Source organism: Cervus elaphus, chromosome 2, assembly GCF_910594005.1.
Source record: "Cervus elaphus chromosome 2, mCerEla1.1, whole genome shotgun sequence".
NCBI lineage: Eukaryota > Metazoa > Chordata > Mammalia > Artiodactyla > Cervidae > Cervus > Cervus elaphus.
Window position 1 is genome coordinate 6,862,181 of NC_057816.1, and position 26,125 is coordinate 6,888,305.

A 26,125-nucleotide genomic window follows, 5' to 3' on the forward strand; every position below is an offset into this window, starting at 1 on the left:
AGTGGACCATCGTCCGCAACACCAGACATGCCGCGTAGGTTTCTGGGAGAAACAGACTGCGATTCCCCAGATCCTAGACCCAGCCTAGGCATCCCACAGGGACCCTCCCTGAGGAACCTGCCCCAGTGAAAATTAAATCAGAATCAGACCCCAAAACAAGGAGACAAACTAAAGGACATTACAGTGTTGGGTAGGTCTGCCATGAAATAACTGTCATCAAAAGCAACAGGTTAAGGCAACTATATTTTGTCCCTTGTTTACATTTTTCTGTTCTTTTCTTACATTTTCTAAGGTTATTTTAATCCACTTTTTTTTTTCATTAAAAAAAAAAAATCTGTGAACCATCGGATGGCCACGCGTTCGGGTGGAGGTAGGAGTGGTGGGATGCTGGTTTTCTGTGACTCCCGTGGGAGTCACCAGAAGGTGACCAGAAGTCACCTTTCCCTTGATTCAGGCTCTTACTGTCCCTCACGGAGTTCACGCTGAGCAATCTCACCTGCCCTGCTAAGGGGACAAGGCTCCCAGGAGGTGGGTGCTCTGAGGAACCGGGCCTCTCACTCTCCACATAGACTACAGGAGCCTGTAATGCCCCCAGACCCAGCCGCGCCCATCCTGGCTGTGAACAGAGCGATTCTTGTAGCACTGGAGACTGGGAGAGACCAGAGTGACTGAGCCTCTAAAACACATCCCACTTCTTACCCAGAAGCCAGCGTTGCAGAGGATAAGGCGTGGCATTTAACAGCCACAGCCAGGACCGATGCGACCATGCCGGGAGCGGCTGGGGGAGGCGAGGGTGAGAAAGCAAACCAGCTGGCTTCCCTTTGGCTGGCTGGGCCTAGCGTGGGCTGGAGAACTGCCTGAGAGGAGCCAGGCCAGTTCTCTGCCTGCATCTCTGTTATCTGTGTCACCTACGACCAGGTCTCACCTGGCAGAAGTCAGACCCTAAGCCACCTCTTGAGGGGCCTTGCTCACCTCCACATTCCAGGTAAGTGAATGAAATGAGCTCACTTAATCATCACAAGCCATCCTATGAAGCAAAGGTGTTTTGGTCAAACAAACGGCAGAACTAAAGCCCAAAGAGGTTCAGTGACTGCCTGAGGTCACACAGGTGATGACGGAGCCGGAGGGCAGTGTCGCCAATGCTCCGTCTGGCACCGCCTGCCCTCTTCCCAGGTCTGACCCTGGAACCTGCACCAGGACCAGGGGGAAAAAATAAGGAGGGAGCTTTATTTAATATTAAAGTCGGGGAAGGGATCAGAAGGGAGGCCGGCTTCACTTGGTGATGGTGTTCCTGCGGAAAAAAGAAGAGTGTGAGGCCGCAGAGAGCTGTGACCCCCCCGCCGCCACCGCACACGGGCCCCACGCCACCCCACTCACGCGTTCATGCTCTTGCCGCTGCCGCTGAGCACGATGTACGGGGTCTTCTGGGCCTTCTGCTTCTCCTGGAGTAGAGCCACGGTGCCCAGGGGTGTGTCACTGGAGCTCATCTTCTTCAGGAGCTGTGGGTCGGGGCCAGTCAGCATGGCAGGAGCACCCCGGCACCTCAGTCCCCCCCCCCAACCCCACACCCCCAGAGGCCACCCCCACCTCCCCAGGGGCACCCACCGCCTCCTCGTCCAGCTTCTTCATCCGCCGCTCCGTCTTCATTTTGCCAGAGCCCTTCCCGTGGAAGCGGTGGGACAGCTGCCGGAAAGCCTGCAACCCGGGCAGAACACCATCAGAGCCACCGGAGCCCTCAGGGCAGGGGAGGGCGGTGGCTCCCCAGCCCGGCTGAGCCGAGGTGGGGGCGGTGCGGCTGGGAAGGGGCTGGGAGATGGTCCCAGCCCTGGCACCCTCCGGGAGCCCCCGAAGAGAGGGAAGGATGTGCTGGAGTGAGGGAGCCGCAAACCCCAAGAACGTGGGAAAGAGAAAAGGCGGACAGTTGCCACCAGCTGTGAGAGCTTGGGCGGCTGGCTGGGGAGGGGGCAGGCGGGCAAAGACACCCTCCTGCCAGGCCTGCAAGGGAGGGACCGCTGTGCCCCCCAGAGCGATGGACACCACGGTCCCCCGGCCCAGACTCCAGGGCGCAGCCCCACTCACCTCCTTGGGTGTGAGCTTCCGGCCCGTCTCGTCCACGTACTCGATCTTCACGTCAGGTTTGTAGCCGTCTTTCTCCTTGAAGTCCTGGGTGAAGCCGCGGTACTCCTCCCGCCGGCTGTACTTGTCATCGATGGCCCTGTCGGAGGCACATGGGACCTCAGCGCTGGCCGCTGCCCCCCGCCCGGGCCCCCAGCAGCGTGGCCCCGGCGGGCCCCCGCACTCACATCTTGTCCTCGATGCAGTACACGGCCGACGGCAGGGACTTGTTGGGCGCCTTCACCCGGGCCACCTTCTGCACCGTTGTCTCCAGCAGCCCTGGGGAAGGGGGGATTTGTGAGAGTCCAGGCTGCCCAGTGCCCCCAACAGCACGGTGGCCCCTGGGGGACCCTCCGAGCTGTGCTGTGGGAAGGGACAGACATCAGTCCCCTCGTGCAGACAAAGGAAACGGAGAGTCAAGAGAAATCAGGCGCCCGTCCAGGGCCACTGGCTCAGCACACGGCAGGGCTGCGATCCCGACGCCGAGGTCTCTGTGCCCCTGCCTGCACCGTGGCCACGCCACTGCTCCCCGCGGAGAGGCCGAGCCTCCAGGGGGCAGTGGGGCCTGGTGGGGGCGTGCGTGCACAGGCAGTGCGAATGGGTGAGGCAGCGCAGAGAGGCCAGCGGCCACCGTGACTGTCGGGCCCAGGGGGCGGGGAGGAAGAGGGCAGGGGGCCGGAGGGCAGCTCCCAGGCCGCCGCGGGGCAGCCCGAGCCCCTTACCTTTGTTCTGACACAGGAGCAGGGCGGCCGCCAGCCCTCTATTCACGATGGGCTCCTCGTCCAGGATGGTGGTGGAGGAGGCAGAGAACTGGGGGGCCGGGGAGGGCGGAGCACACAATGATGGGGGTGCTAAGTGGGCTACCCTTCTGCCCGACAGTCACCCCTCCCAGGACCGTGGTCCTTGCTGTGCTCCGGGCCCTGCGCGACGAGACGCCTCATTTAAAGCACAATAACCTGCGAGGTCCACACACCCCATTTACGCAGGAAGAGGCCAGGGCTCTGAGACACGGCGGCCCCAAGGTGGGGAGGGCAGAGCTGAGCCCCCAGCCCAGCGCCCACCCCGCCAGGCCCCTGCACCCGGCAGCCCCTCCTGGCCCCCAGCCCGGCTCCTCGCCCTCCTCACATCTTGCTGCTGCTTCTCCTCGTCCAGGTTGACGGTGCTCCAGCCCATGTTCTCCTCCCCGTCGGACTCGGAGCCGCCATTGGCCGAGCGCTCCTCGTCCCGTTCAAAGTCCTGGAGGAGGGGTGACCAGGCTCAGTCCAGGCCCCAGCCAGCCCGTCCCCCTTGAGCACTGAGGCTTGTCCCTGAGGATTGGCAGAGCCACCACCCCCGGCGCCCAAGAGCAGAGCAGGCCCGGGGAGTGTGCGGGAATGGGCTGCCCGAGGACCCACCATCAGCTCTTCCTGGTCCTCCCGGTTGCCAGCCAGCCCGTAGGTGGGGATCTCCCCTAGAGTGCGGCAGAACTCGGACGTGGCGTTGAACACGATGGCCCCCTTCCGCTCCGGGTCCTCCTCCTCCCAGCCCCGCTGCCGAGACTCCAGCCTTTTGACAATCTCCACCACCTGGGGGAGGGAGCGGCTGTGGGCAAACCCAGAAGTTTCTAGGGGGGTGCCATGGAGACCCAGGAATCCACCACCCTCCCTAGTGGCAGAACAGCATGCCATTCCACCGCCCACAGCGGACCAGACTGGGCTTTCCTCTTCCCTGACCCCTAGTCTGCTCTGCACCGATCTCGCCCACTCGCTCCATCGATCCGAAGTCGGCAATGGCTCCCCTCTGTCCTCTGAATTAATATCCAGAATCCTGCACGGCCCCTTGTGAGGACAGAGGCCCCAAGCCTCTGTCGCTCCTCCTCCTCCGCTCACTCTCGTACCCCGAGCCTTCCTTCTCCCGCCCCTCCTCCACCACCCCCTCCTCCCTGAACAGACTGGGCTCAGGACTAAGTAAACATCCCTCCCCCTGGAGTCCCGGCCCTGCACAGGCTGGATGCTCCGTGGGCCTGCCCCCTGCTTCCAGCTCTGAACCACCACCCACCCACCCTGCCTCCCCACTCCTCACGGCCAACACCTGACCGTGCGCCCACCACAGGCCACCCCACCTGGCAGGGTTCCGAGGGCCGCCAGAACTCTGCCCCCGACACCACTCCCACCAGCACACAGGGACTGTCCAGGATCTTCCCCCCTTTTCCCTCTTTTATTTTTGGCTGCTGGGCATGTGGGATCTTAGTTCCCAGCCAGGGATTGAACCAGCAACCCCTGAGGGAAAGCATGGAGTGTTAGCCACTGGACCATCAGGGAAGACCCTCTCTGCTCTTTGAAGAACTCCTCTTGCCACACCACAGCCTTCCTGCTCTGCCCCTGACAGCAAACTCGTCAAAGCTCCCAGTCTCCGTGTCCACCTCTGCACTACTTTCCTTACATGACATCACATTTTTAAATAAATGTCATCCTACACATAAAACGCTTACTTGTAACACACGCGTATGCCTTTAAAAATCACCACCACCGAAGAAACAGCATGTCCCCATGACCTGGCTGAAGAGCATCAGTAACACTGTTTCAGGCCCCACAGGCCTCCTCCCCACATACCTGTGGTCACGATTCACAGCCTTTCCTTCACAGTTTAGCACATAAACACCTCCCCATGAACAGTCTGTTGTTTTGTTATGCATTTTTCAAACATCACTCAACCTGAAGCACACTGTCTGATTCTACTACAAGTTGTTTTCACACATACGCAGCATATATTTTAAGGTCAGTCTTGACGTAAGCACCTACAGCTGAACAGCTTTACACTAGAGAATCCCATTCCGGGCTGTGACCATACCACAGTGCAGCTCTCCCGCACACCGAACACAGCCTCTTCCTGGGACCACGGGCAGCACAGCTAATGCAGCCTGACGCGAGCATTTCTCGGGGGCTCACACGGGGTGTGGTCCGCTGAGACACGTGATCTCACTCTACGAGGCTCGTCCCGCTAGGAGTCCCACTGATCAGACTCCTTTACATGCCCCTGCAAAGTGTGGACAAGAATTCTGGCTACTCCACATCCTCACGGACACCTGACATTATCCAGCCTGACATTTTTGCCAAGTGAGGCGGGTGTGACCCGATCTATCATTTCAGCTGTCTTTCCTCCACTGCTACCCAGATTGGGCCTCACCTTGTGTTTCAGTGGTCACGCATCCTTGCACCTCTGTGAACCGCCCTTCTGCACGTAGACAAATATCTTCTCCATTTGGCCTATCTTTTTACATTCTTCATGACATCTTTTTCTTTTCTTTTTCTTTTTTTTGCTGTGCCACAAGGCAGGTGGGATCTTAGTTCCCTGGCCAGGGATCAAACCAGCACCCCGTGCTAGTTAAAGTGGGGTGTTCCAACCACTGGACCACCAGGAAAGTTCCCTTCATGGTGTCTTTAAAATAAAACTAAATTTTTAAACGAAAATCAAGTTTTTAATTTCTAAGTAGTTAAATGCTGCACACAAGGTGAATATATTTGACACCATAGAACCATATACTTAAAAATGGGTAAGATGATAAATCCTACGGGTATTTTAACACAATTTAAAAAAAAGAACCTCTACCATGGTCATAAAAAAATTTTTTCACGCTTTTCTCAAATACTAAGTTTTAAATTTTAAGTTCTTAATCTTTTATGTGAATTTCTGCACAAGGTGTGAGGTACAAACCACATTTCATATTTTTCCAAATAGATAACTGACTGTCCTGACACCGCTTACCAAGCTGAGCACCTTTCACACTGGGTCACCTCGTGTTCTGCGGCAGGAGTCTGTTTCTGGAGTGTGGGGGCCACACTCAATGCCCCCAATATCACAGGGCCTCAATTACAACTGTCTGAAAAGACTTGAAAGTGGCTTCCCAGTGGCTCAGCGGTAAAAAATCTGCCTGTCAGTAGGAAGTGAGGGTTCAATCTCTAGGTTAGGAAGAACCCCTGGAGAAGGAAATGGCTCCCCACTTCCATATTCTTGCCCGAGAAATTCCATGGACAGAGGAGCCTGGTGGGCTATGGTTCACATGGTCGCCAAAGAGTCAGACTCGACTTAGCGACTGAACAACAAAAAGACTTGGTATCTACTACAGCAAATCCCACCACCTGATTAGTCCAAGGGTCTTGGCTATTTGGGGCCCTTGGATCTTCTGTGTAAATTTTAGAATCACTTTGCCAGGTTCTTCAAAAGCCTACTGGGATTTCTACTGGAACTGCGAGGATACAGACATCTTTACAACATTACTTTTATTCATTAATATGGTTGTTACAGACTGAACTGTGTCCCCCCAAAATATTCATACATTGAAGCCCTTGTCTCCAGTGTGGCTGCACCTGGAGACAGGGCCTTTTTTAAAGAGACAGTAAAGGCCAAATGAGGTCCTCAGAGTAGGCCCGAATCTGATAAGCTCGTGTCCTTGTAAGAAGGACAGAGGCACCAGGGAATTACACACAAAGGCCATGTGAGGACAGCGTGAAAAGACGGCCACCTACAGGCCGAGGACAGAGGCCTCGCAAGACAGCAAACCTGCCAACACCCTGACCTTGGACTTGAAGCTTCCAGAAGTGTGAGAATACACTGCTGCTGTTTCCGCCACCGGGTCTGCGGTATTTTGTTATGGCAGCCCTGGGTAACTAAAACAACATGTCCTGTTTAACACCTTTCAAAAACGGACTACAGTTTTCCTCATAGAGACCTTGCGTGTCATTCATTCCTTTTAACTTTGTTGCTAAGCTGATAATTCATTATCCATGATGCCTTCTATTGCTTATCTGTTACTCCATTATCTATACTGCTTTCATGAATGGTGTCTTTTTAAAATTACATTTTCCATCTTCTGCTGGTGTATAGAAACAGAGTGAACTCTCACCTATTAATCTTGTGTCCAGCAACCTTGCATATAAGTGCTCCAAGAGGGATAGCAACAACCACGGTCTCAAGGCCCCCTCAACTCTCCACCTCAGCTCACAGCATCATCCCATTCCCCTGCTCCAGCCCACCTGGTCTTCACACATTCTAAGGTCATCTCGCCAAAGGACATCTGCTGTCCCCATGGCCTGAATGCCTGTCCACTCTGAATCTGGGCAAGGCAGACTCCACGGCGTCACTTCAGTCTCAGCTCAAAGGCACCCCCTGAAAGGTCCTCCCTGAACACAGGGCCTGAGAGGCCAACCTCCGGGGACTCCTGTGCTGTCTGCGTGGCTGTCACCAGCAGAGATCACTCAGCTTCTCGTGTTCCCAGGTTCACTGCCATTTCTGCCCCATGAAAGGCAGGGGACCCCTTGACTGTCCTGTCCCCCAGTGACTTCCCAGCCCTAGGATGACGCCTCACTCACAGCAAGGCAACCACACACACCCCAGAAGCAAAGAAGATGGAAACAACGAACCGCTAAAGCATCCCATAGCGAGAACACGGCAGAAACCTAAAAACCCACCAATAACACGGTGTGGAACAAAAGAGGATGCAAAATGGAATATGGGGACTGCCTACGACGGCGTGGGAACACGTGCCCCCGAGGACAGGTGACCACAGACGCACCTGTCACACGGGCCCCCGCCCCCGGAGCCCCCTCACCTTCTCGCCGCTGTCCCGTAGCTGCTGCAGCTGCCGCAGGCGGCGCCCCTTCTCCAGCTGCTTCTGCAGCTCCAGCTCAGCCTCGTCCTCCTCTAGCACCTCTGGGGACCCAGAGCGCGGCGCGGCGCCCTCCTCTGGGGAAGACACAGAAGACGCCTGCTCAGACCAAAGCCCCCGCTCAGAAGACCAAAGCTCAGACCAAAGCCCTTCAGATCCCACCCCCACCCCGCAGGCCCGGCCCTCACCCTCATCACTGATGTCCATGTTCTCCACGCGGGTGTCATCTGACGGCGGGGGCTGAGGCACAGGCTCCTTCTCCCCCTCCTCCTGGGGCTCCTCGTCCACCTCAGGCACCCGGCGCCGCCCCCGGCCCCGCAGTCTGCAGGCAGAGGCTTCTCTGTGACGCTGGCCCCAGGGCCGGCCCAGCCCCCACACCCAGCCGTCTCCCAGCCCACCTGGAACCGAAGTCCCCATCCTGAGTCTGGTCCCCAAGCGGCAGCAGGTCATCGGCCCGCATGATCACCTCCTTCTCCTTCTTGCGGATCTTCTTTACCCTCCGCTTGGTCTTTTTAAAGGTCACCTGAAAGGAGGAGAGACGTGAGGGCGGGGGGAGGCAGACAGCACAAGTCTACGAGAGTGGACGCTGCTTGCTGCTACTCAGCAGTTCACGTACGTGAGCGAGACGTAAGACGTGAGCAACCATCATCCCATCTGTTAGATGAGGACAAGTAAAGCAGCAAGAAATTAAATACCTTGTGCAAAGTCACCAGCTCCTAAGCAGGAAAGCCAGGACAGTGAAATCCCTGGAGTCTGGTTCCAGAGTCTTGCTCTCAACCACGTAGGCAAGCAACCTACTGAGCCAGCAGTCTACCTGAATGCCCACAGAGCATCCCAAAGGTGACACCCTACAAAATGACCACTTACCAGACCACCACCGACCCGTGTAACAGTCCCTGTGAGGTGGCTCCTGCTACCCCATTTCAGAGGGGGAGCCTCAGGCTCACAGTTAAATGACACCCCAGGCACAAGCTGGCAACGTGGCAGAACCTGCACACCAGCTCGGGGGCACCTGGCTCACAGTCCTTGTTCTGTCTACACCGACTGCCTCCCCGCAGCACCGCCACCGGGCTGCCGATCACTGCTCATCCACAGGGACCAAGTACCACGCGATTACCTGATCCCCCTTCTAGTGCCTTCTGGCAGCCTGTGGCCCCTGAGAAGAGGGAGGGGCAGGTCTGGGCAGGGGCCTCGGGACTCACCATCTCCTCTGGCGTGAGGTACTCGGAGGCAAGCCGGGGTCCGACTGTGCTCAGAGACTGGGCCTGCAGCCGCAGCTTGGCACGGATCTCCTCTAGCTCGCGCTCCCGGAGGCCGTCAGCCACACCACCCTGCTCCAGTCGGAAGGACTGCGGCCGCTCGCCTTCAAGTTCCTCATCGTACTTGGACAGGATAGAGCGAGGTTTATGCTGCAAGGCAAGAGGGACAGGTTGGGATGCAGTCTGGCTCCTGAGAAGCCTCAGAGCCACCATCTCCTCCCAAACCACCCCCCCGCTGCCTGGTGCCCACGCTGCCGGCCTGCCTGGGCCAAGTCGTCCACGCTCTCGTCCTCCACGTACGGCAGGTAGTCGGGCTTCTTCTTGCGCAGCTCCACGTTTTTCTCCGCCCGCTCCTTGTCCAGCAGGTTCACATTCACCAGCACATCCTCCTCCTCCTGCAGCACTCCTGCAGACAGAGCGGAGGCGGCCGGTCACGCGCCCTCCACCCAGCAGGGCCTGGGCCCCCAGCCAGAGCACCCCAGTGCCACCCACCTTTGTCCTTGAGGGTGAGGATCACCGTCTCCCCCTCGCGGAAGGAGTCGATGGCATGCTCCACGGTGAGGCCCTGCAGGTCCCGGGCACTGTACAGGTCCTAGAGGCGGGGCAGAAAGTGCAGCCCAGTCGGGACCCGGCCCGGGGATTCCAGCACCTGGGACAGCAGCCTCCCCGGCCCCTCCCCCCACCTGCCGCAGCCTCACCTGCCGCCTCTGCTCGAACTCCTCCTCCACCAGGGTGCTGACACCAAACTCCTGGTCCATCTCCTCCAGCAGCTTGGCCTACAGGACAGGGACGGGGCAGTGACCTATGACCTCAGGCTGTTCTGGATCACCGGAAGATGTGGGGCCTTACTAAGTGGGGATGCAAAAAGCACAGCCCTAAACAAGCAAGCTGCTGAGAATCCAATGCAGGCGCCACTGACCACAGGCCCCTCACCACTCTGAGCCCCCGCCTCACCTCCCCACAGTTCGTCTGCGGCCCCACCAGCCATCAGGCCACCAGAGGCACTGAGTGACACACCAGCACCTCACCCTCTTCTCTGCCAAGTCCTTCTCCTTTTGAAGCTGCCGGCTCCTCTCAATCCAGGCCGCGGTGTCATCCAGCCAGGGATCATCCTCCCCCAGGGTCTTAATCTTCCTGAAGACACAGGAGAATGATTCTCTGGGGAACCAGCTCCTGCTCCCCCCACCCTGACTCCAGATCTCCTGGGCGCTTCCTCGGGCCCTGTCCGGGCCCACCCGGCAGGGACCCTCACCCCAGTTTTTGGTTCAGGATTCGCTTTTCTTTGGCAGCCGCCAGCTTCTCTCGTAGCTCCTCACGCTGTCGCAAGGCCATGGGGTTGATGACATCGGCGGTCACGGGCTCCTCCTTGGTGCCCGCCTCTGGAAGGGAGGCCCAGGCGTGAGGCTATGCCTGCCCAAGGCTGGTGGGGAAAGGAGGGAGCCACTCACGCTGCCCCGTCCCGCTCACGGGGCCAGAGAAGCCAGAAGCGGGGGAAGAATCCTCTGCCTCCTGACTCCCAGGTAACCCCACACTCCCACGTCACCCCCACAAGAAGATGGGGCCCTCCATGCCTTCCAAAGCCCCGCTGGTCATACTTTAAAAAACCAAAACAAAAAAGCCCAACACGTGCACAGCGCAGATGAATTGGCAGCACTGTGCGCATCTCCTGGTCCCTCTAACGCTACCTCGCAGCCAGACTGAGGCTGCCACGCCAACTGCTCGAGCTTAAAGAACCAGCCAACTCCCAGACCCCATCAGAGCAGCAAGGAAGACCCGGGCCCGTGACCAGCACCCACTCAGGACCACTGAGTGGTGCTGATTTGCACTCCAAGCGCACTTTCTTCAAAAATCCCTCCCGATGGCCTTACTCCTTGACCCCAAATGCCCTCCCTTCCACCACCCTCAGCCCCACACTCACCCTTCTTGACGGCATTGACCTCCAAGGGTTTCAGCCCCAACTTTGCCCGGAGTTTACTGAGAACAACAGATACAAGTGTTACGAGCTGTCCAAAAAATGGGGGCACCAAATGCATTTCTGTACAAACGGGAGAAAACAGGAGGGGACTAGGCGGTCCGAAGGGTCTCAAACCTCGGGCCTGACCCAGCAGTGGGAGGAGCACTGGCCTCCCGATCAGGCGGAAGGCCTGGCCTGCCTCCTAGCCAGGGCAAGGCCACCCTCTCCTGGGCCTCAGAGTCCAGTTCAGGAACTCAGATGGTTGGCTAGGTTGATTTACATGACACTTCAAACTTCAATCAGAATGTGTACTACACGAAAGCCTCCCCAGCTACCCCAGAAGAAAACACAGACATGAAAAGGAGACAGAACTTACTTGGTCTCCTCGATGCTGAGTGACGAGGCATCGCCTGAGCTAGTTTTGGAGCTGGCGGCTGGAACAAGAAGCAGCAAGACTCAGGAGCTGAGCACTGGGCCCAGGAGCCGCAGCCCTGGCTCCGGGTGCAGGGCCAAAAACGAGGCCAGCACCTGGGCCTGCTTCCTCCCCCCCAGGAGCTCCTTCCACCCGAGACCCAGGCTCCGAGAACACTGCTTCTCCCCACACCTTCCTTTCCTGATCCAAAGGGTCCAGCTTTCTACGTCCTTCACTTTGCCACCTCTCCACTTTTGCCTATCCTGTGCTTTCAACCTGCACTGCCCTCTCTGGCCTCAGGCTGTTAACAAAATCCTATCAGACCCCCACTTCCTCCCTGGAGTCCTGCTCCATTACTGATCAGCATCAACTAACTGCTCTCCTCTGCACAACATGGTCACAGTCATTTCTGGACCTGATTCTCCTCACAGGGTAGGGACCGTGTTGGCAGCATAACTATGCCCTCTGTGTAATTCATGCAGTGAAGAAATATATTTATTGGAGCTTCTTCTGTGATGCTGCTGAGATCACTGAGATAAAGGAGCATTTAGGACCTCCTCGACTCAGCTCACAAACAGCAAATGACTTCACCGACCACTACACACAGAAGTCAGATTCCGACTCAGATGGAGCTGCCCCTACCAGGAGCCACCACAGCTCACCGTTCCAGCATGTTCACCTCACAGCCTACCTCTGTCCCTCTTATCCCACTTGAACTCTGAATCCCAACCACTCCAGGCTCTCTCCAAGATCACCAGCCTCCTTGTTTCAAAACCCCAAGGATTCTTTTCAGCTCTGGTTTTCATCTGCTCTCCAGTAGGGTGTGACACAGATGATCACTCCCACAGATCCCCTGACACAAGACTGTATGGTTTTCCTGCTTTGGGGGATAGTCTCCCTCCTTTTTCTGTAGCCTCCTGCTCAGCCTTATACTAAAACCTTGGCGTTTATCAGGTTCTGCTACCAACCCTGGCTTCCTGCTCCTAGTCTCTCAGTGGACTTCACATGCCACCTAAACACTCATGATTCCCTAACTGCTCTATCCAGCCCAAACCCTGGGTTTCTCCATGCACATCAAATTCAACACTCGCCAAAACGGAATTCGGTTGTCTCCCTCCGAAAATCTGTTTCTCTTTCAAACGCCTGAAGTTCAGTCGACAGCACTGTGCAGGCGTGCTTCAGTCACTTCAGTTGTGTCCAACTCTTTGCAGCCCTATGGACTGCAGCTCTCCAGGCTCCTCTGTCCATGGGATTCTCCAGGCAAGAATACTGGAGAGGGATGCCATGCCCTCCTTCAGGGGATCTTCCCGACCCAGGGATAAAACCCGTGTCTCCTTTGTCTTCTGCATTACAGGCGGACTCTTTACCACTGAACCACCAGGAAAACATCAGTAGAGATCACTACCACTCAACTAATTGCTCAAGTCAAAATTCAAGGCGCACCCTCAATTCCTTTTTCTCTTTCCAGCCCTCATCCAAATGCTAAGCTCCATCACCTCCTCCTCCAAAACACCTCTCCAATCTGTCCACGTCTCTCCATCCCATGGCTGATGCCTCGGTGCAGGCCACTATCAGTCTTCATCTCACCTCCAGTCTCTACTGCCCTTGTCCCAGTTCTCAACACAGTGATCTTTGCAAAACATGAATGTGATCAACTCACTCGTCAGTTCAAATTCACAGCTTCCTCTCTAAACAAGTTTCAATTTCTTAACAGGGCCTATACAGCCCTTCCTGTTCGGAACCGTGTCTCTCTTACAGACTCCTGTCTCTGCTATGAACTCTACACAACTCTGACAATAACACGTTTGTTCTTGCCTCTGCACATGCTGCCATCGCTTCATTCATTCAACACATTCAGGGAGGGCTCGTGATATGCCAATTGAGGAAAACAAAGAAAATCTCTACCTTCAGAGAGTTTAGCAGAGAAAGATAACCTCCAGTCCCAAATAGCCATAGGAAGACCCTTTAAAGAGTGCTGACGAAAAAGCTGGGGGATGCCTCGGCCTCCAAACCCAGAGCCCACCTACCCGGGGCACCTCCGGAAGCCCCGCCCCCTGCATAGGCCCCTCACCGGCCTCGTAGCCATCATCCCGCTTCTCCCGTTTCACGCGCCGCTCGGACGGCTCTGTCTGGCTGCGCTCCCGCCCGTGCGTGCTGCTGCGGGCCTCAGTTTCGGCCCCGCGCCGCCCGCTCCCGCGCTCGCTCCCACGCTCTCGGCTTCGCTTCCGTCGTTCGCCGCCGCTGCCGCCGCCGCCGCCGCTCCGATGCTTGTGTTTTTTGTGCTCCCGGTGCCTCGGCGGCTGTTCGGTAGCGCCCCCAGTGCTGGCCGCTGCTGTGGTTCCTGCCGCCTCCTTTTCCCCGCGGTGCTTCTTTGACGATCCCATGGTGGTCTGTCCACCCCGAGCCCGGCCGCCGCCGAGCCCCGACGACGCAAAATGGGAACACTTCCGGGTCGCCCGACAGCCGGTGTCCTGTTGCCGGAAACCAAGAGCGGCTGCTTCCGTCGTTTGCCTCGGAGCCCGCCCCGAAGGCTCATGGGAAGGCCGGTATCTGAACCCGACTGCGCAGTCGCAGGCAGCCGGGCCGGGGTAGCGGTGGCTGAGCCGGCCGGCCGACTGCGCATGCGTGCCTCAAGGTTCGCGACTGGGTCTGGGGAAGACAGTATCCCAGAATGGGACCTAGAGACCATCCCAGCCAGGATCGCCAGAGCTGGAAGCACCTTCCCGGCTTCTCTCTGTTTCACACCTTCAATTACGGATGCTCACTGGCTCACGGACTCTCCCTGGGCAGCGCCCAACTCTCCAGTAGGCGTCCTCCTAGTGTACTGCCTGGGGTCGTGACTCCATCAGGTGTTAAACGACGTAGCATGTTCTCCTCCCGAGACCCCCAGCTCCACAGTCCAGCTTCCTTCCAACCCCTACTACTAGTATTGTCTGCCAACGCTGCTTTGCCACGCTCCTTGGATTGGGTTTTTTAACCATGAGCTCTGTGACTGCCCCGGAGGTCGAGTTGAGCTTCTGTGTGTCTGTAAACCCCCTGAAATTGAATGCAAAATTTGGCACATGCGTCTGTGTGAGCTTTTCTTTTTCTTTTCCTTTGAGGAGACTGTAACTTGTAGTTACTTAAGTGTAAAAGCTCAGTTCACACAATTCCTCCTGACACCCCCACTTCCCAGTTGCTCGATCTGCCAGCCCATCTGTTAGGGTGTGATTATGTGCCCTTTTAAAGGCCTGCCCCCTCCCCCACAGGACTGGGCGTTCCCAAAGTCGGAAGGCATTCTGTCCTGTTCACTCTTGAGTTTCCAGTACCCAGCATTTGTAGGAGTTGCAGCTGTTGCTCTTGGGAGATGCCCCACTCACTCCTCTGGGCAGAGGCAGAGCCGTGTGTGCTGGGCGGGGGCCGCCGGAACAACCAGCGTTCCTGGTGGATGTGAGCACAAGCCAAGCCTGCTGCATACCCACCTGTCACCGCCTACTCCCAACCCTCAGCCACTTCCCACCACCGCCAGAAATCCCACACTGTATTTTCACAAAGCATTTAATTTTTCTCTCAGAGATTCAACTCTTGGTCTGGATTTGGGGCGAAGTGCTGGCCAGCCTGGCTGCCAGTGGGTTCCATCTTTGGGGGGCTCTGAGATGAGGGCTCCATTCTCGCCCCCACTGACCTGTGGCTCCTTAAAGATGAAGACACAGATAGAGACCACTGGGCTCTGCAACTCCCCACCCCGGTAACCAAGGAGATCTGGGCTGTAGGAGGGGCAAGGCCTTCATCACCAATGTCAGTGCTTTCAAATGTGGCTCCTATACTCTGAGACCCTGAGCAGGAGACTACCCCCGCCCCCCAAGCCTGATAACCTCTGCTCTGCACCAAGTTGTTCTAAAGTGTAAGCGTTCTGTGGGGAAACAACCTTGGCCCAGCCTTCCTCAGGTGACATGGAGAACAGGGCCCTGGGACGGCCCTGCTGACTGCGAAAGCTAGACTGAGTCCTCCTGCCCAGCAAGTGGACAGGGCAGCATGGAAGTCTAAATTCAGGGTGGACCCATGTGGCTGCCGGTGGAGGCCCCTTAGCCTGTCCCCTGGGCAGGGTGACAGCTGAGTGAGATCCCGCGGGGCAGGGTTCATGGCCTTTCTCCCCACAGCAGGGCCTCACCTGTGCTTCCTGGGGGTGCCCTCCATGTCCCCTTTGCCCGCCTCGGCCAGCAGCTGCTCCTCATCCAGTCCCAGCGCCGACAGCACCTGGGAGAAGCGGCGGGTCACGTTGAGCCGGGCGTTGGCCTGAGGAGAAAGCAGAGGGGTCCCCTCTCTCACCTGGGCTGCCCCGAGGACACTGTGAGACTCTGATTACTGAGGGGGTCCCAGGGCTTTTCAAGGGTCCAAACTGAGGGGGCCCCTCCCGCCTCATCTCCCTACCCTCTGCTCTTGGGGAGCCCACCTGCTTGCCCAGGTGCCAGCCTCACCTGCATGGCCTGCTGGAACAGGTAGGGCCGGGCCTGCACCCGGTGCTGGATGCCTTGCAGCTCTGCCTGGTACTCAACAAAGCGCTGTCGCTCCTGGCGCCTGAGGGGAGACAGGCCTCTGGGCAGCTAACCGTGGACTCGCGCCATCGCCATTTGTGAGCCCTCACTGAGGACTTTCTGTTTGTCCTCCCGCCCTTAGCTTTACAAAGTTGTTTCATTTCCATCTTCCGCTGAGATTCCCCCTGACGTGAAGGGAGTGAGAATCATGCGCCCCCATTTTGTCCATGACACGCCTGAGGCTCAGGAGGGTCAAGGGACTTGGGAAGTGAGGGACCGAGCGTGGAGCCTGGGTCTGCAGACTGCGCCAGGCTCGCCCATCCTCCCAGCCATCCCCGAGGAAGAGGGGCGAGCACTGGCTTCTAAGGAACTGGACGTCTGCGTGCACAGCCCTGCGCTCCCCTGCACCCTCTCTGCCTGTGAGGAGAAGCTGTGACTGTCGGCTGTGGCTTTGGGCAAGATCGCACTCTAGACCCTGGGTTCGGTTTTCTTCTCTGTACTTTAAGCCAGTATGGGACAAGCTTGCCAGCATTCTCTGTGCTTCTTGTAAGCCGATAGTTTAGAAAATGGGACAGTGGAACTAAAGAAATGTATTGCAAATGAAGAATCGATGCTTTTGAACTGTGGTGCTAGAGAAGACTCTTGAGAGTCCCTTGGACAGCAAGGAGATCCAAGCAGTCCATCCTAAAGGAAATCAACCCTGAATATTCACTGGAAGGACTGATGCTGAAGCTGAAACTCCAATACTTTGGCCACCTGATGCGAAGAGCCAACTCATTGGAAAAGACCCTGATGTTGGGGAAGATTGAGGGCAGAAGGAGGAGGGAACAACAGAAGATGAGATGGTTGGATGGCATCACCCACTCAATGAATTTGAGTTTGAGCAAACTCCGGAAGATAGTAAAGGACAAAGGAGCCTGGCGTGCTGCAGTCCACGAGGTTGCAAAGAGTCGGACACAACTTAGTGACTGAAAAACAAACAAACTGCAAGTGAAGGAACACATCCCAGAAAGATCCAGGTTCCACTGGAGAAGCACAATCCTTTTACAAAAACCCAGTTCGTGCGCTTGTCAGAAATCTGTCGGCTCTACAAGCTGTGAGTCCTGGCTGTGAGAAGGGTCCTCTGACCGCATCACACGTGGGACCAGGCATCCTTCTGCTGAGCACTTTAGAGAGGCTGAGGGTTGTGGCGGCAGCACGCAGAGACAGGACGGTGGGGAGAGGCATGCAAGACTCTGAGCCTCTGCTAGGAGCCTCCAGCAAATGTGCTGGGCCCCACAGAAAAGCACACTGGCTTGCTGGGCCAGGACCCTTGGCTATGTGCCCGGTAAAGAAACTTCCTCCATTCAAGAAAAAGATGGACTTGAAAACCATGACCGGGAACAGAAGTCACTGCAAAGAAGAGTCTTCATCATTCAAGGGGGGATTTTACAGCAGTTTCAAGGAACAGGAGTGGGGGAGGCCGGAGCTATATCTCTGTCTTGCCCGTGATGTCGCGTACATTTTTCCTGCGTGGTTCTTGAGGCTATTTCTGTTAGAATTGAGAGGAAGCCCACGTCTTGGAGCTCTAAGCAAGAAAGGAAGTCATATCAGTGGAGTTTTGCCCTGTCTATTATCTCAGAATAAAAGGAAGGTTCAGAGCCTCCCCACCACAGGGCTATGCCTTTTGTGCCCTCCCTCCTAGGAAGGGCAGAATCTCGCATGCAGCTCAGAGCTAAGGTCAAGGGCTGGAAGCACTGAGACACTCCCCATGGGAAATATCTGCTCCCAAGTAGAAAATGAAAGGATTGTGTTGGGAACACTCCTCTCACTGACACCTGCCACTGGAGTCGGAGCCTTCGGCTTCCTGCCTTGTGAGAAAAAAAAAAGTGAACTTGAAGTCCAGCAGGGAGAAGGCATCTCCCGGTTCACTGATCAAGGATTCCTCATTGGCAAAGTTGGGGGTGATATGGCTGAGCCTCAAACAGTAGGTGATTAGAGCCCCACTGGATCCTCAGTGGCCCCATCACAGGGCAGGAACCCCCTGGTCTCTCGGCAGCACCCCACCCACCTTGACCTAGTGCTTCTCCCCAGATGGGAGGGCTGCCTTGGTGCCAGCTCCTCCCTAGAGGTGCTTGGTGTCAGTGGAATCAGCGGTCATGTTTCTTTGAGTTATCTGGTTTACCAGCTTGGACTTTGCAGGGAAGATCCTGGTATACTGTAGCTGGAGACTGGGCATTTGAGCCCTTCCTGGTGGCCAAATGGCTGCCTGGGTTGGAATCCCAGAACTGCTGCTCACCTGTGACTTTTGAAAAATTATTTAAGCTCTTGGAGCTTCCTTCATCTGTAAAATTATGGGAGTGGTGATAATACCTATTCTTATGAGTCTAAAAAAGGCTTGCTTTTAAATCTTAATTTGCTTTTTTTATGATCAAAACGTAGGAAGAAAATGAAACGGATGACTCTGCCCCAACCACGAACAACAGCTATCTCCAAGAATCAGATCATAGGCACTATTTACATTCTCCACAAACTATCTCTGTAATACATGAATTTTTATAGTATGCACACCTGGCATCTGAAATCAGAAAACAAGATTTGAAAGTGTGATGATGCATGTAGAACAATTCAAACTTGAGCCTTTGACAGCTGTTGGGATGGTTATTATTAACCAGGTGACCTTGGGAGTTCCCTGGCTGTCCAGTGGTTAGGGCTCCATGCTTCCACTGCAGGGACCTGGGTTCAATCCCTGGCCAGGGAACTAAGATCCCGCATACCACAAGGCGAAGCCAATAAATAAATAAATAACAGGGTAACCTGTCCCAGCCCTTTTTCCTCCTGGGCCTCAGTGTCTTCATCTGCAAAGTGACCTGACCTGCCTACCTGGCAGGGAGGATGGTCCTGGGGGTTCAGCCCCGTGGGTGGGGTGAGGGTGAGGTCTCCTTGGTCCTTTGGTCTGATAGCACCACCTCCCTGCCCTCTCCCCTCTAAGGCCCCCACAACCCTGGGCTTCCTACCTCAACTCCTCCAGCTTGCGCTGGGCAGCCCCCGGCCCCCGGCTCCCTCTGGGCGCGTAGGCTGCCAGGCAACGAGCCACCTGATGCTGTACTCGCTGCTCCCGGGCCCGCCGCACCTCGGCCTGCTGCCGCTCTTCCTGCTGCTGCCGCTCCCAGGCCCGCAGCAGGTTTCTTGGGTCGGGGGGAGAGGAAAAGCAGAGAGGTGGGAGAAGTCTGCAGGGAACAGGAGCCTCATGGAGGCCCAGGGGCAGGTAGGGTCCACAGCCCAGAGAGCCAGGGGCCTAGGGAATGGGGTTTGTCGTGGAAGTCGAACTGGATGGAGGCTGCCTCTGGGAGCTCAGCTCTTGGGCCCAGCTCAGGCCTTCTCAGCTCTTCCTGGAAGCCTCCTGCCTATTCCAGCCAGTGGTGTGCCCCAACTCTGACCGTCCTCAGCCTTGTGGAGCTCAGCACACACACCTGTGACCTCACCTTCCCCTTGCAAAGCAGCTCTCCTTGACAGCAGGGCCCAGATCTTTCTTTCTCTCACCCCCACATCTAGTAGGAGCTAGAGTAATGCCCGTTGGTTTGAGGGACAGACAGATGAATGAATGGGAAAGAGAAAGAAATGGTGCTGGGATCCGTGGGTGTAATGGATGAATGGTGAGGATGGTTGAATAGATAGTACCTAGTCCACCTGGAACACCTTCCCCCGGGTCTGATGATCAGTTCCTCTTGCCAATCAAGTCTTTGCTCAAAGGTCAGAGAAAGTGAGACCTCAGCACCCCATCTACCTCCCAGAGATTTTCCATCTCTAGCTCTATGTTTTGTTCATTTCTTTATTAATTATCCTTCTTTCCAAGTAGAATGTAAGCCTCATGAGAGCAGGATTCCTTGTCTGTCCTCTTCACCACCAATGTATCCCCAGCACATAGAACAGTGCCTAACATAGATGGAAACTCAGTATGGGTGAGTTCATGCATAATTGTTGTCATTCACTCCCTGAGCTGTGTCTGACTGTTTGTGACCCCTTGGACTGAAGTACCCCAGGCTCTTCTGTCCTTCACTATCTTTGGATTTTTCACAAATTCATGTCCGTTGAAGAGTGACACCACCATCTAACCATCTCATCCTCTGCTGCCCACTTCTCCTTTTGCCTTCAATTTTTCCTTGCATCAGGGTCTTTTCCAATGAATTGGTTCTTTGCATCAAGTGGCCAGAATATTGGAGCTTCAGATCCAACATCAGTCCTTCCAGTAAGGACATGAATCATGGTCAGATAGAAAGATGGACAGGTAGACATACAGAGGGGTAGATGCAAACATACACTCAGCACAGGTTTATTGAGCACCAACCCTGTGCCAGACCCTTTTAGGGCACCAGACAGGGGATGTTATCAAAAAGATCCGGCAACTTCCCTGGAGGAGCCTTCACATTGTGCAAAGGGATAGATACATAGCCCGGCACCTTCCCAAGGGATCTGGGCTCTATCCTTGGGGCGCTGGGGAGCATGGGAAGATCTCAAGCAGGGATGACGGGGGGGAGACTCAAAGGGTGCTATCAGAATACTGACTGGATCTCACCCCACACTTCTAACTGGTCACCAAGGCCCACTAAGCCAGCCTCCGAATATCCTTTTAAATAAATCCCTCTCTCTTCACTCACGTGACCACCTGGTTCAAGCCTTCACCTAGATATTGCCAGCAGCCCCCATCCCATTCTTCCCTCCTGCTCCCACTGTCTCTTGTTCAAGCCCCAAGGATAGTAATGATCTAACTCTTCTGCCATTGTCCCTGTTTTCCCCCATCTGTCTCCTTTTGCAGCTGACTTTGAGCTTCTTAGGGATGAAACCAATTTTTTTTACCTTTATATCCTGAGAACCCATGAGCAGATACCCAATGTATGTTGCATTAATCACTTAGCTAATGGATTAATGAGTGGGTAGAAGTGAGTGAAAAGTGGCTTATGCCAATAAACAGTTGGCCAAGGGGATGGATGGATGGATGGACGGATGACTGGATGATCAGAAAGACTAATGGATGGGTAAATGAAGGGATGAATGAATGAGTGTCTCTTGGGGAACTAGCTCCATCTCTAGTCCCTGTGCTTCGCCCCCACCCTCCTTCTCCACCTCACCTGGTAGCCTCCTGTCGTTTGTGGAAGGTGCGGGTAGGGAAGTTTGCAAACAGAAAAGTCTCATCATCTCCCAAGGTGTGGGCCTTCTTGCTCCAGTTGGAGGCCTGAACAGCAGCCCGCAAAGACTTCCAAGGTTGTTTCTCCGGGCCTGTCCACAGAGGGACAAGTCAGGGACTGTTGTCCCCCCGTCCCCTTGGGCAATCCCTCCCTGCACCTGAAGCCCAGTCCGGCCATGTCTGAATGCCTGGCCCAGGTCGCTGGCTCCAGCCCCTCTCCACACTGTGTGACTTTGTGGGGAACCTGGGCTTTGAGCCCCAGGACTCACCACAGTCCAACTCCTGTTGCAGCTGCCTCTGCAGCTTCTCCAGGTCCCACGGCCCTTCCAGCTCCTTGGCCCTTGGCTTCCTCCTCTGTGGTCCTCGGAGGTTGGTGGAGCTGGAAACGCTCCCCAGGCACCGCACTTCACTCTCATCCCAGGCCTCCTCACCAGAATTCCGCCCCTTTCTTCGAGAACTGGTTCTCCTTCTCGGGGGGGCCTGGAGTTCCCCGTCCTCGGCCTCCTCTGTGGCCTCTGAAAACTGTTCCTCCTCCAAGATCAACCCCCTCCTGGGGAGCTGGGGCAGTTCCCCTGGAATCAGACCCCTCTCGGCCTCCTCGGCCCCCGGGTCTTCTGGCTCAGACTCCTCGGGCTCCGACCCGGACCTTGAGGACTTCCTGGGCGACTGCAGGCCTGCCTCCCCGGGCGGCTCCAGCTCCTGGCTCGTCCCCCTGCCCGGAGGGATGGAGGTGCAGCTGCTGGACCTGAGCTGCTGTCTCCTCTCCAGGTTCGGCCCGTCTGTCTTCCAGCAGAAGCCGTGGGCCTCCCGGAGGGCGGCCGTGGACTTGTGCCGGGACTTGTGGTGATGGACCGCCGGGGGCAAGGGCAGGGCCTGGTGGCCAGGGGCCGAGACGGAGCTCGGCTGATGCAGGACCCGGCCATCTGTGGTGAAGCTCTCCCAGGCCCACTGGAAGGGGAAGGAGGGTTTCCGAGGAAGAGAGGGGACGAGACTGAGGAGGGAGAGGGCAGAGGGCAGGGGTCAGGGTCCGGACACCGGCCCCCAGCGGGGCCTGGCCCCCTGCATCCCTCCCGGCCCTCCACAGCCACTTACTCCTCAGCTTCCGCAGAGCTTTGCCCTTTCTTGTTCCGGCCTCTGAGCCTCCGGTCCTTCTTTGGTGTCTGCCCCGCACTCCGAGACCTCTGCTTCTGGGTGTGGATAACACCATCACTGCTCCCAAGACTCCTCTGGGCGGAGGTAGGAGAGGAGGCCTAGCTCTGAGCCACTCACCCAGGGAACAGTCCCACGCACCCTGGCTGGCCCCTCTGGGCCCTTGTTACCCTTGGAACTGACGGGTCACGACCTGAATTATTAATATTAAAATAGCAACAGTGAGTTTCCCTGGCAGCCTAGTGGTTAAGAATCTGCTTGCCAATGCAGGGAACCTGGGTTTGATCCCTGATCCGGGAAGATCCCACATGCTGCAGAGCCACTGTACCTGTGGACCACAACTAAGGAGCCCGCGCTCTAGAGCCCATGAGCCGCAACTACTGAAACTTGAGCACCTGGAGCCTGTGGTCCGCAACAAGAGAAGCCACTGCAATAAGAAGCCCAAGCTCCGCAAGGAAGAGCAGCCCCCGCTCACTGTAACTCGAGAAAGCCCACCTGCAGCAACAAAGACCCAGAGCAGCCAAAAGTAAATAAATCTTAGAAACCAACAGTGCTTTCACAGAGCACCTGCTGCATGCTCAGGACTTTCACGCATTAACTCATTTAGCCTTCCTTCCCAAGGACCCTATGGGGCTTCCCAGGTGGCTCTAGTCATCAAGAATCTACCTGCCAATGCAGGAGATGCAAGAGGTGTGGGTTCGATCCCTGGGTCGGGAAGGTGCCCTGGAGAAGGAAATGGCAACCCGCTCCAGTATGATTGCCTGGAAAATTCCATGGACAGAGAAATATGGCAGGCTACGGTCCATGGGGCCTCAGAGAGTTGGACTTAACTGAGCAATTGAAATCACGCGTGCGTGCGCGCGCGCACACACGCACGGATCCTATAAGGTCCTTGCTTACTCTCACCCACATCATGCAGATGAGAACACTGAGGCTCAGAGAGGCGAAGTCACTTGACTAAAGTCACGCAGCCAGGAAGCGGAGCCAGGACCTAACATGTGGACTATCCTAAAGCCCAGACTTGCCCCCATTGCCCTGGGTTGCCTCTGGGTCCTGGACAGCTCTTCTCAGTGCCCCACAGGACTCTGGACTTGCAAAGCCAAGGAGGGAAAAACTCATTATTTTTCCTGAAACTCAAATCCTCCCAATTTGCCAAAACTGCTCCATCAGAAGCCTGGGGGTCATAACTGGGCATCATCCTCCCCTTCACCCCACATCCCTGCGCATCTCGGACCTCCCTGACTCTCTCTTGGGCCTCGGCTCCAATCTTGTGGCCTCCCTCAGCCTTGACCTCGCACCCCAGAGAGCCAGCCTGCCTCTGGGCGGTTGCCAGTCTCCCCGCAGGGCCTCCCTCACCTGCTCAGTGTGGTGGGTGCTTGAGAGGAGCTTGAGCAGACCTGTGGCCGTCCCCGGAGCCTGCTGCCGTGCGTCTTGCCCAGGTCTCCCGGAAGAAGTCCTGACCAACTGTTGGTGGGCGTTTAGCATATTGGTGTCTTGCCCCATCCCCCACCCCCATCTGCCAACCTTGGAACTGCCCGGCCCACCATCTCTATGGCAACCAGTCCTCAGCCTGTCTTAAGGGCTCTGGCCAAAGCAGACCAAGAAGGCTCTATGTAAGGCCAGCTTCCTTCCAGCGGCGAGAGTTCGGCAGGACGCTGAGGAAGAGTCCAGGTCAAGTCCTGCCTCTGCAGGACTCCTATGGACCCGGTGTAATCCCCCTGCCCTTGCTCAGCCTGTGTTTCTCCATCTCTCAAAGGAATCTCTGGACCACCCGTCCCAAAGGGTCTTCACACCCTGTGAAGACAGCAGATAGTAACTGCCGTGTCCCTCTCCCTCTCCCTGCCTCCCAGTTTTGTTTTTTTTTTTTTAATGGTATCTCATTATAATTAAAAATAAAAAATCTTTTGGCCATGCCACATGCGGGACCATAATTCCCCCACCAAGGATTGACCTCCCTGGTGGTTCAGACGGTAAAGAATCCGCCTGCAATGCAGGAGGCCTGGGTTCAGTCCCTGAGTTGGAAAGATCCCCTGGAGAATGGAATGGCTACCCACTCCAGTCTTCTTGCCTGGGAAATACCATGGACAGAGGAGCCTGGCAGGCTACAGTCCACGGGGTCACAGAGTCAGACACGACTGAGCGACTAACACGTTCACTTTCTTCCACGATTGAACGTGCACCCCCTGCATTGGGAGCATGGAGCCTTAACCACTGGACAGACAGGGAAGTCCCCTCATTGTAATTTTAACTGAGTTGTGATGATTACTTCTTTGACCCACCCCTCATTATTTTTTGCCTCTGGGCTCATCCTGTGAGCTGTTTGTTTCTGTTCATGGCCGCGTATTATGCTTCTGGGCTTTTGTTTATTAACTTGTGCAGGAGTTCCGTATTCACTAGCTTGCAACCAGCTTTCTGTCAGTATTATCTCTGAGGGCCTTTGTGGAACAGAAATCCTTAATTTTTTTCATTTTTTAAAATTGAAGTATGGTTGAATTACAATGTGTTAATGACTGCTGTACAGTAAAGTGACTCAGTTATACATGTGTACATCTAGCCTCTTTCATATTCTTTTCCATTATGGTTTACCACAGGATATTTAATATAGTTCCCTGTGCTACATAGTAGGAGCTTGTTGCTTATCCATTCTATATGTACCAGTTTGTGTCCGCTAATCCTAAACTCCCAATCCAACCCTCTCCCACCCTCGTCCCCCTTGGCAACCAGCAGTCTATTCTCTGTGTCCCTGATTTGGAGAAATCCTTAATTTTGATGTAGTCAGATCCATAAAGGTTTTGCATGAGGGTTTGCATTTTGAATGTCTTAAATCCTTACCCTACTCCTAGCTGGAGCCTTCTCCTATATTTTATTCTAGTAGATCATAATTTAACTTCCAGGTTCAGATTGAAATGCTCTACACTCTTCCTTTTCTGATACTGTCCTTATCTGGTTTGGGAGTCGATGAGGAAGTGGGCAGCTTCTTCTCATTCTCTGTTTTCTGGAACAACTAGTATCAGATAAGGACCATCTGTTTCCCTTCCACTGGGACTCTTTTGCACTGGAGTCTTAGATTATTATTTTTTTTTTTACTGGTTATTGATCTATTTTTTCTGAAAATGCCTTTACATTATGTTTTTATTTTTACTGACATACAATTATTTGTAATATTCTTTGATATTTTGACATTTTAGATTTCTTCGGGGGCTCAGAGTTCAGATCATGTAGGGCCCAGTGGCTGCGGGAAGGTCTTGGGATTTGCCCTAGGCATGATGGAAAGGGTGAAAGGATATCGTTATAGAAGAACCCATTTTGTCAACACAAAACTCCCAGTCTGCTTCAAGATTATGAAGGGTTGGAAGGTGGATTCTAAAAAGGGAATTTTGTGATGAGATTGGGGCTGGGGCTATGGGCTGCTTTCAAATCCTAAAGCTAGGGAATTTGAGATGGGCTCCCTGAGATCCTGGCAGGCCCGTGGATCAAGTGTACAGGAAACTTTCAGAAGGACTTCAGAGCCGTGGTCAGAATGGCCAGCACTCAGGAAATATGGCACAGGAAGTCAAGACTTCATCTGGGGGCAGAGACAAATTTCCTTATGGATTTTAGAGGGACATTGGGAGACAAAAATTATCTTTTATTATATCCCGTGCATCTCATTTGGTCACAGTAGTCATCACAGTAGAAGATTTGGTGGGGGGAGGAGGTGATGGGCTTCTCCGGTACCGCTAGTGGTAGAAGAATCCACCTCCCAATGCATGACATACAAGAGACACAGGTTTGATCCCTGGGTCTTCCCGAGTGGACTAGATCCCCTGGACTAGAAAAGAAATGGCAACCCACTCCAGTATTCTTGCCTGGAATATTCCATGGACAGAGGAGCCTGGCGGGCTGCAGTCCACGGGGTCGCAAAGAGTCAGACA

At 55.4% G+C, this 26,125-nt stretch overlaps 2 protein-coding genes across 2 annotated transcripts; both read right to left on the minus strand.

Moving 5' to 3' along the window:
- Nucleotides 1–224: 224 nt before the first annotated feature.
- On the minus strand, nucleotides 225–13,838 carry SART1 (spliceosome associated factor 1, recruiter of U4/U6.U5 tri-snRNP). Its single transcript, XM_043926480.1, has 20 exons — nucleotides 13,456–13,838; nucleotides 11,349–11,406; nucleotides 10,937–10,992; nucleotides 10,271–10,397; nucleotides 10,047–10,152; nucleotides 9,717–9,794; nucleotides 9,511–9,610; nucleotides 9,282–9,424; nucleotides 8,962–9,168; nucleotides 8,158–8,282; nucleotides 7,948–8,081; nucleotides 7,703–7,836; nucleotides 3,510–3,680; nucleotides 3,241–3,351; nucleotides 2,838–2,925; nucleotides 2,304–2,394; nucleotides 2,080–2,215; nucleotides 1,606–1,695; nucleotides 1,378–1,499; nucleotides 225–1,291 (listed from the first exon to the last, which is right to left on the minus strand). The coding sequence occupies exons 1-20, from the start codon at nucleotides 13,766–13,768 to the stop codon at nucleotides 1,273–1,275; spliced, it is 2,409 nt and encodes an 802-aa protein (XP_043782415.1). The 5' UTR covers nucleotides 13,769–13,838; the 3' UTR covers nucleotides 225–1,272.
- A 1,069-nt stretch (nucleotides 13,839–14,907) lies between these two features.
- Nucleotides 14,908–24,038, minus strand: LOC122704627 (testis specific 10 interacting protein). The gene is made up of 8 exons (XM_043919510.1): nucleotides 23,568–24,038; nucleotides 22,155–22,288; nucleotides 21,332–22,053; nucleotides 21,007–21,154; nucleotides 18,895–19,065; nucleotides 15,842–15,941; nucleotides 15,535–15,659; nucleotides 14,908–15,057 (listed from the first exon to the last, which is right to left on the minus strand). Exons 1-8 carry the CDS (start codon nucleotides 23,712–23,714, stop codon nucleotides 14,934–14,936), a joined length of 1,671 nt encoding a protein of 556 aa, XP_043775445.1. The 5' UTR covers nucleotides 23,715–24,038; the 3' UTR covers nucleotides 14,908–14,933.
- Nucleotides 24,039–26,125: the final 2,087 nt, after the last annotated feature.

Coding starts and splice junctions, on each gene's coding strand:
- SART1 (XM_043926480.1), bottom strand. CDS start 13,768: ATGGGATCGTCAAAGAAGCACCGCGGGGAAAAGGAGGCGGCAGGAACC. Junction 9,611..9,716: donor AGTTCGAGCAGAGGCGGCAG/GTGAGGCTGCGG, acceptor CCCCGCCTCTAG/GACCTGTACAGTGCCCGGGA. Junction 8,283..8,961: donor ACCTCACGCCAGAGGAGATG/GTGAGTCCCGAG, acceptor TCCTCCTTTCAG/GTGACCTTTAAAAAGACCAA.
- LOC122704627 (XM_043919510.1), bottom strand. CDS start 23,714: ATGGGGCAAGACACCAATATGCTAAACGCCCACCAACAGTTGGTCAGG. Junction 22,289..23,567: donor GCACCCACCACACTGAGCAG/GTGAGGGAGGCC, acceptor ACCTCCGCCCAG/AGGAGTCTTGGGAGCAGTGA. Junction 19,066..21,006: donor AAACGACAGGAGGCTACCAG/GTGAGGTGGAGA, acceptor CCCCGACCCAAG/AAACCTGCTGCGGGCCTGGG.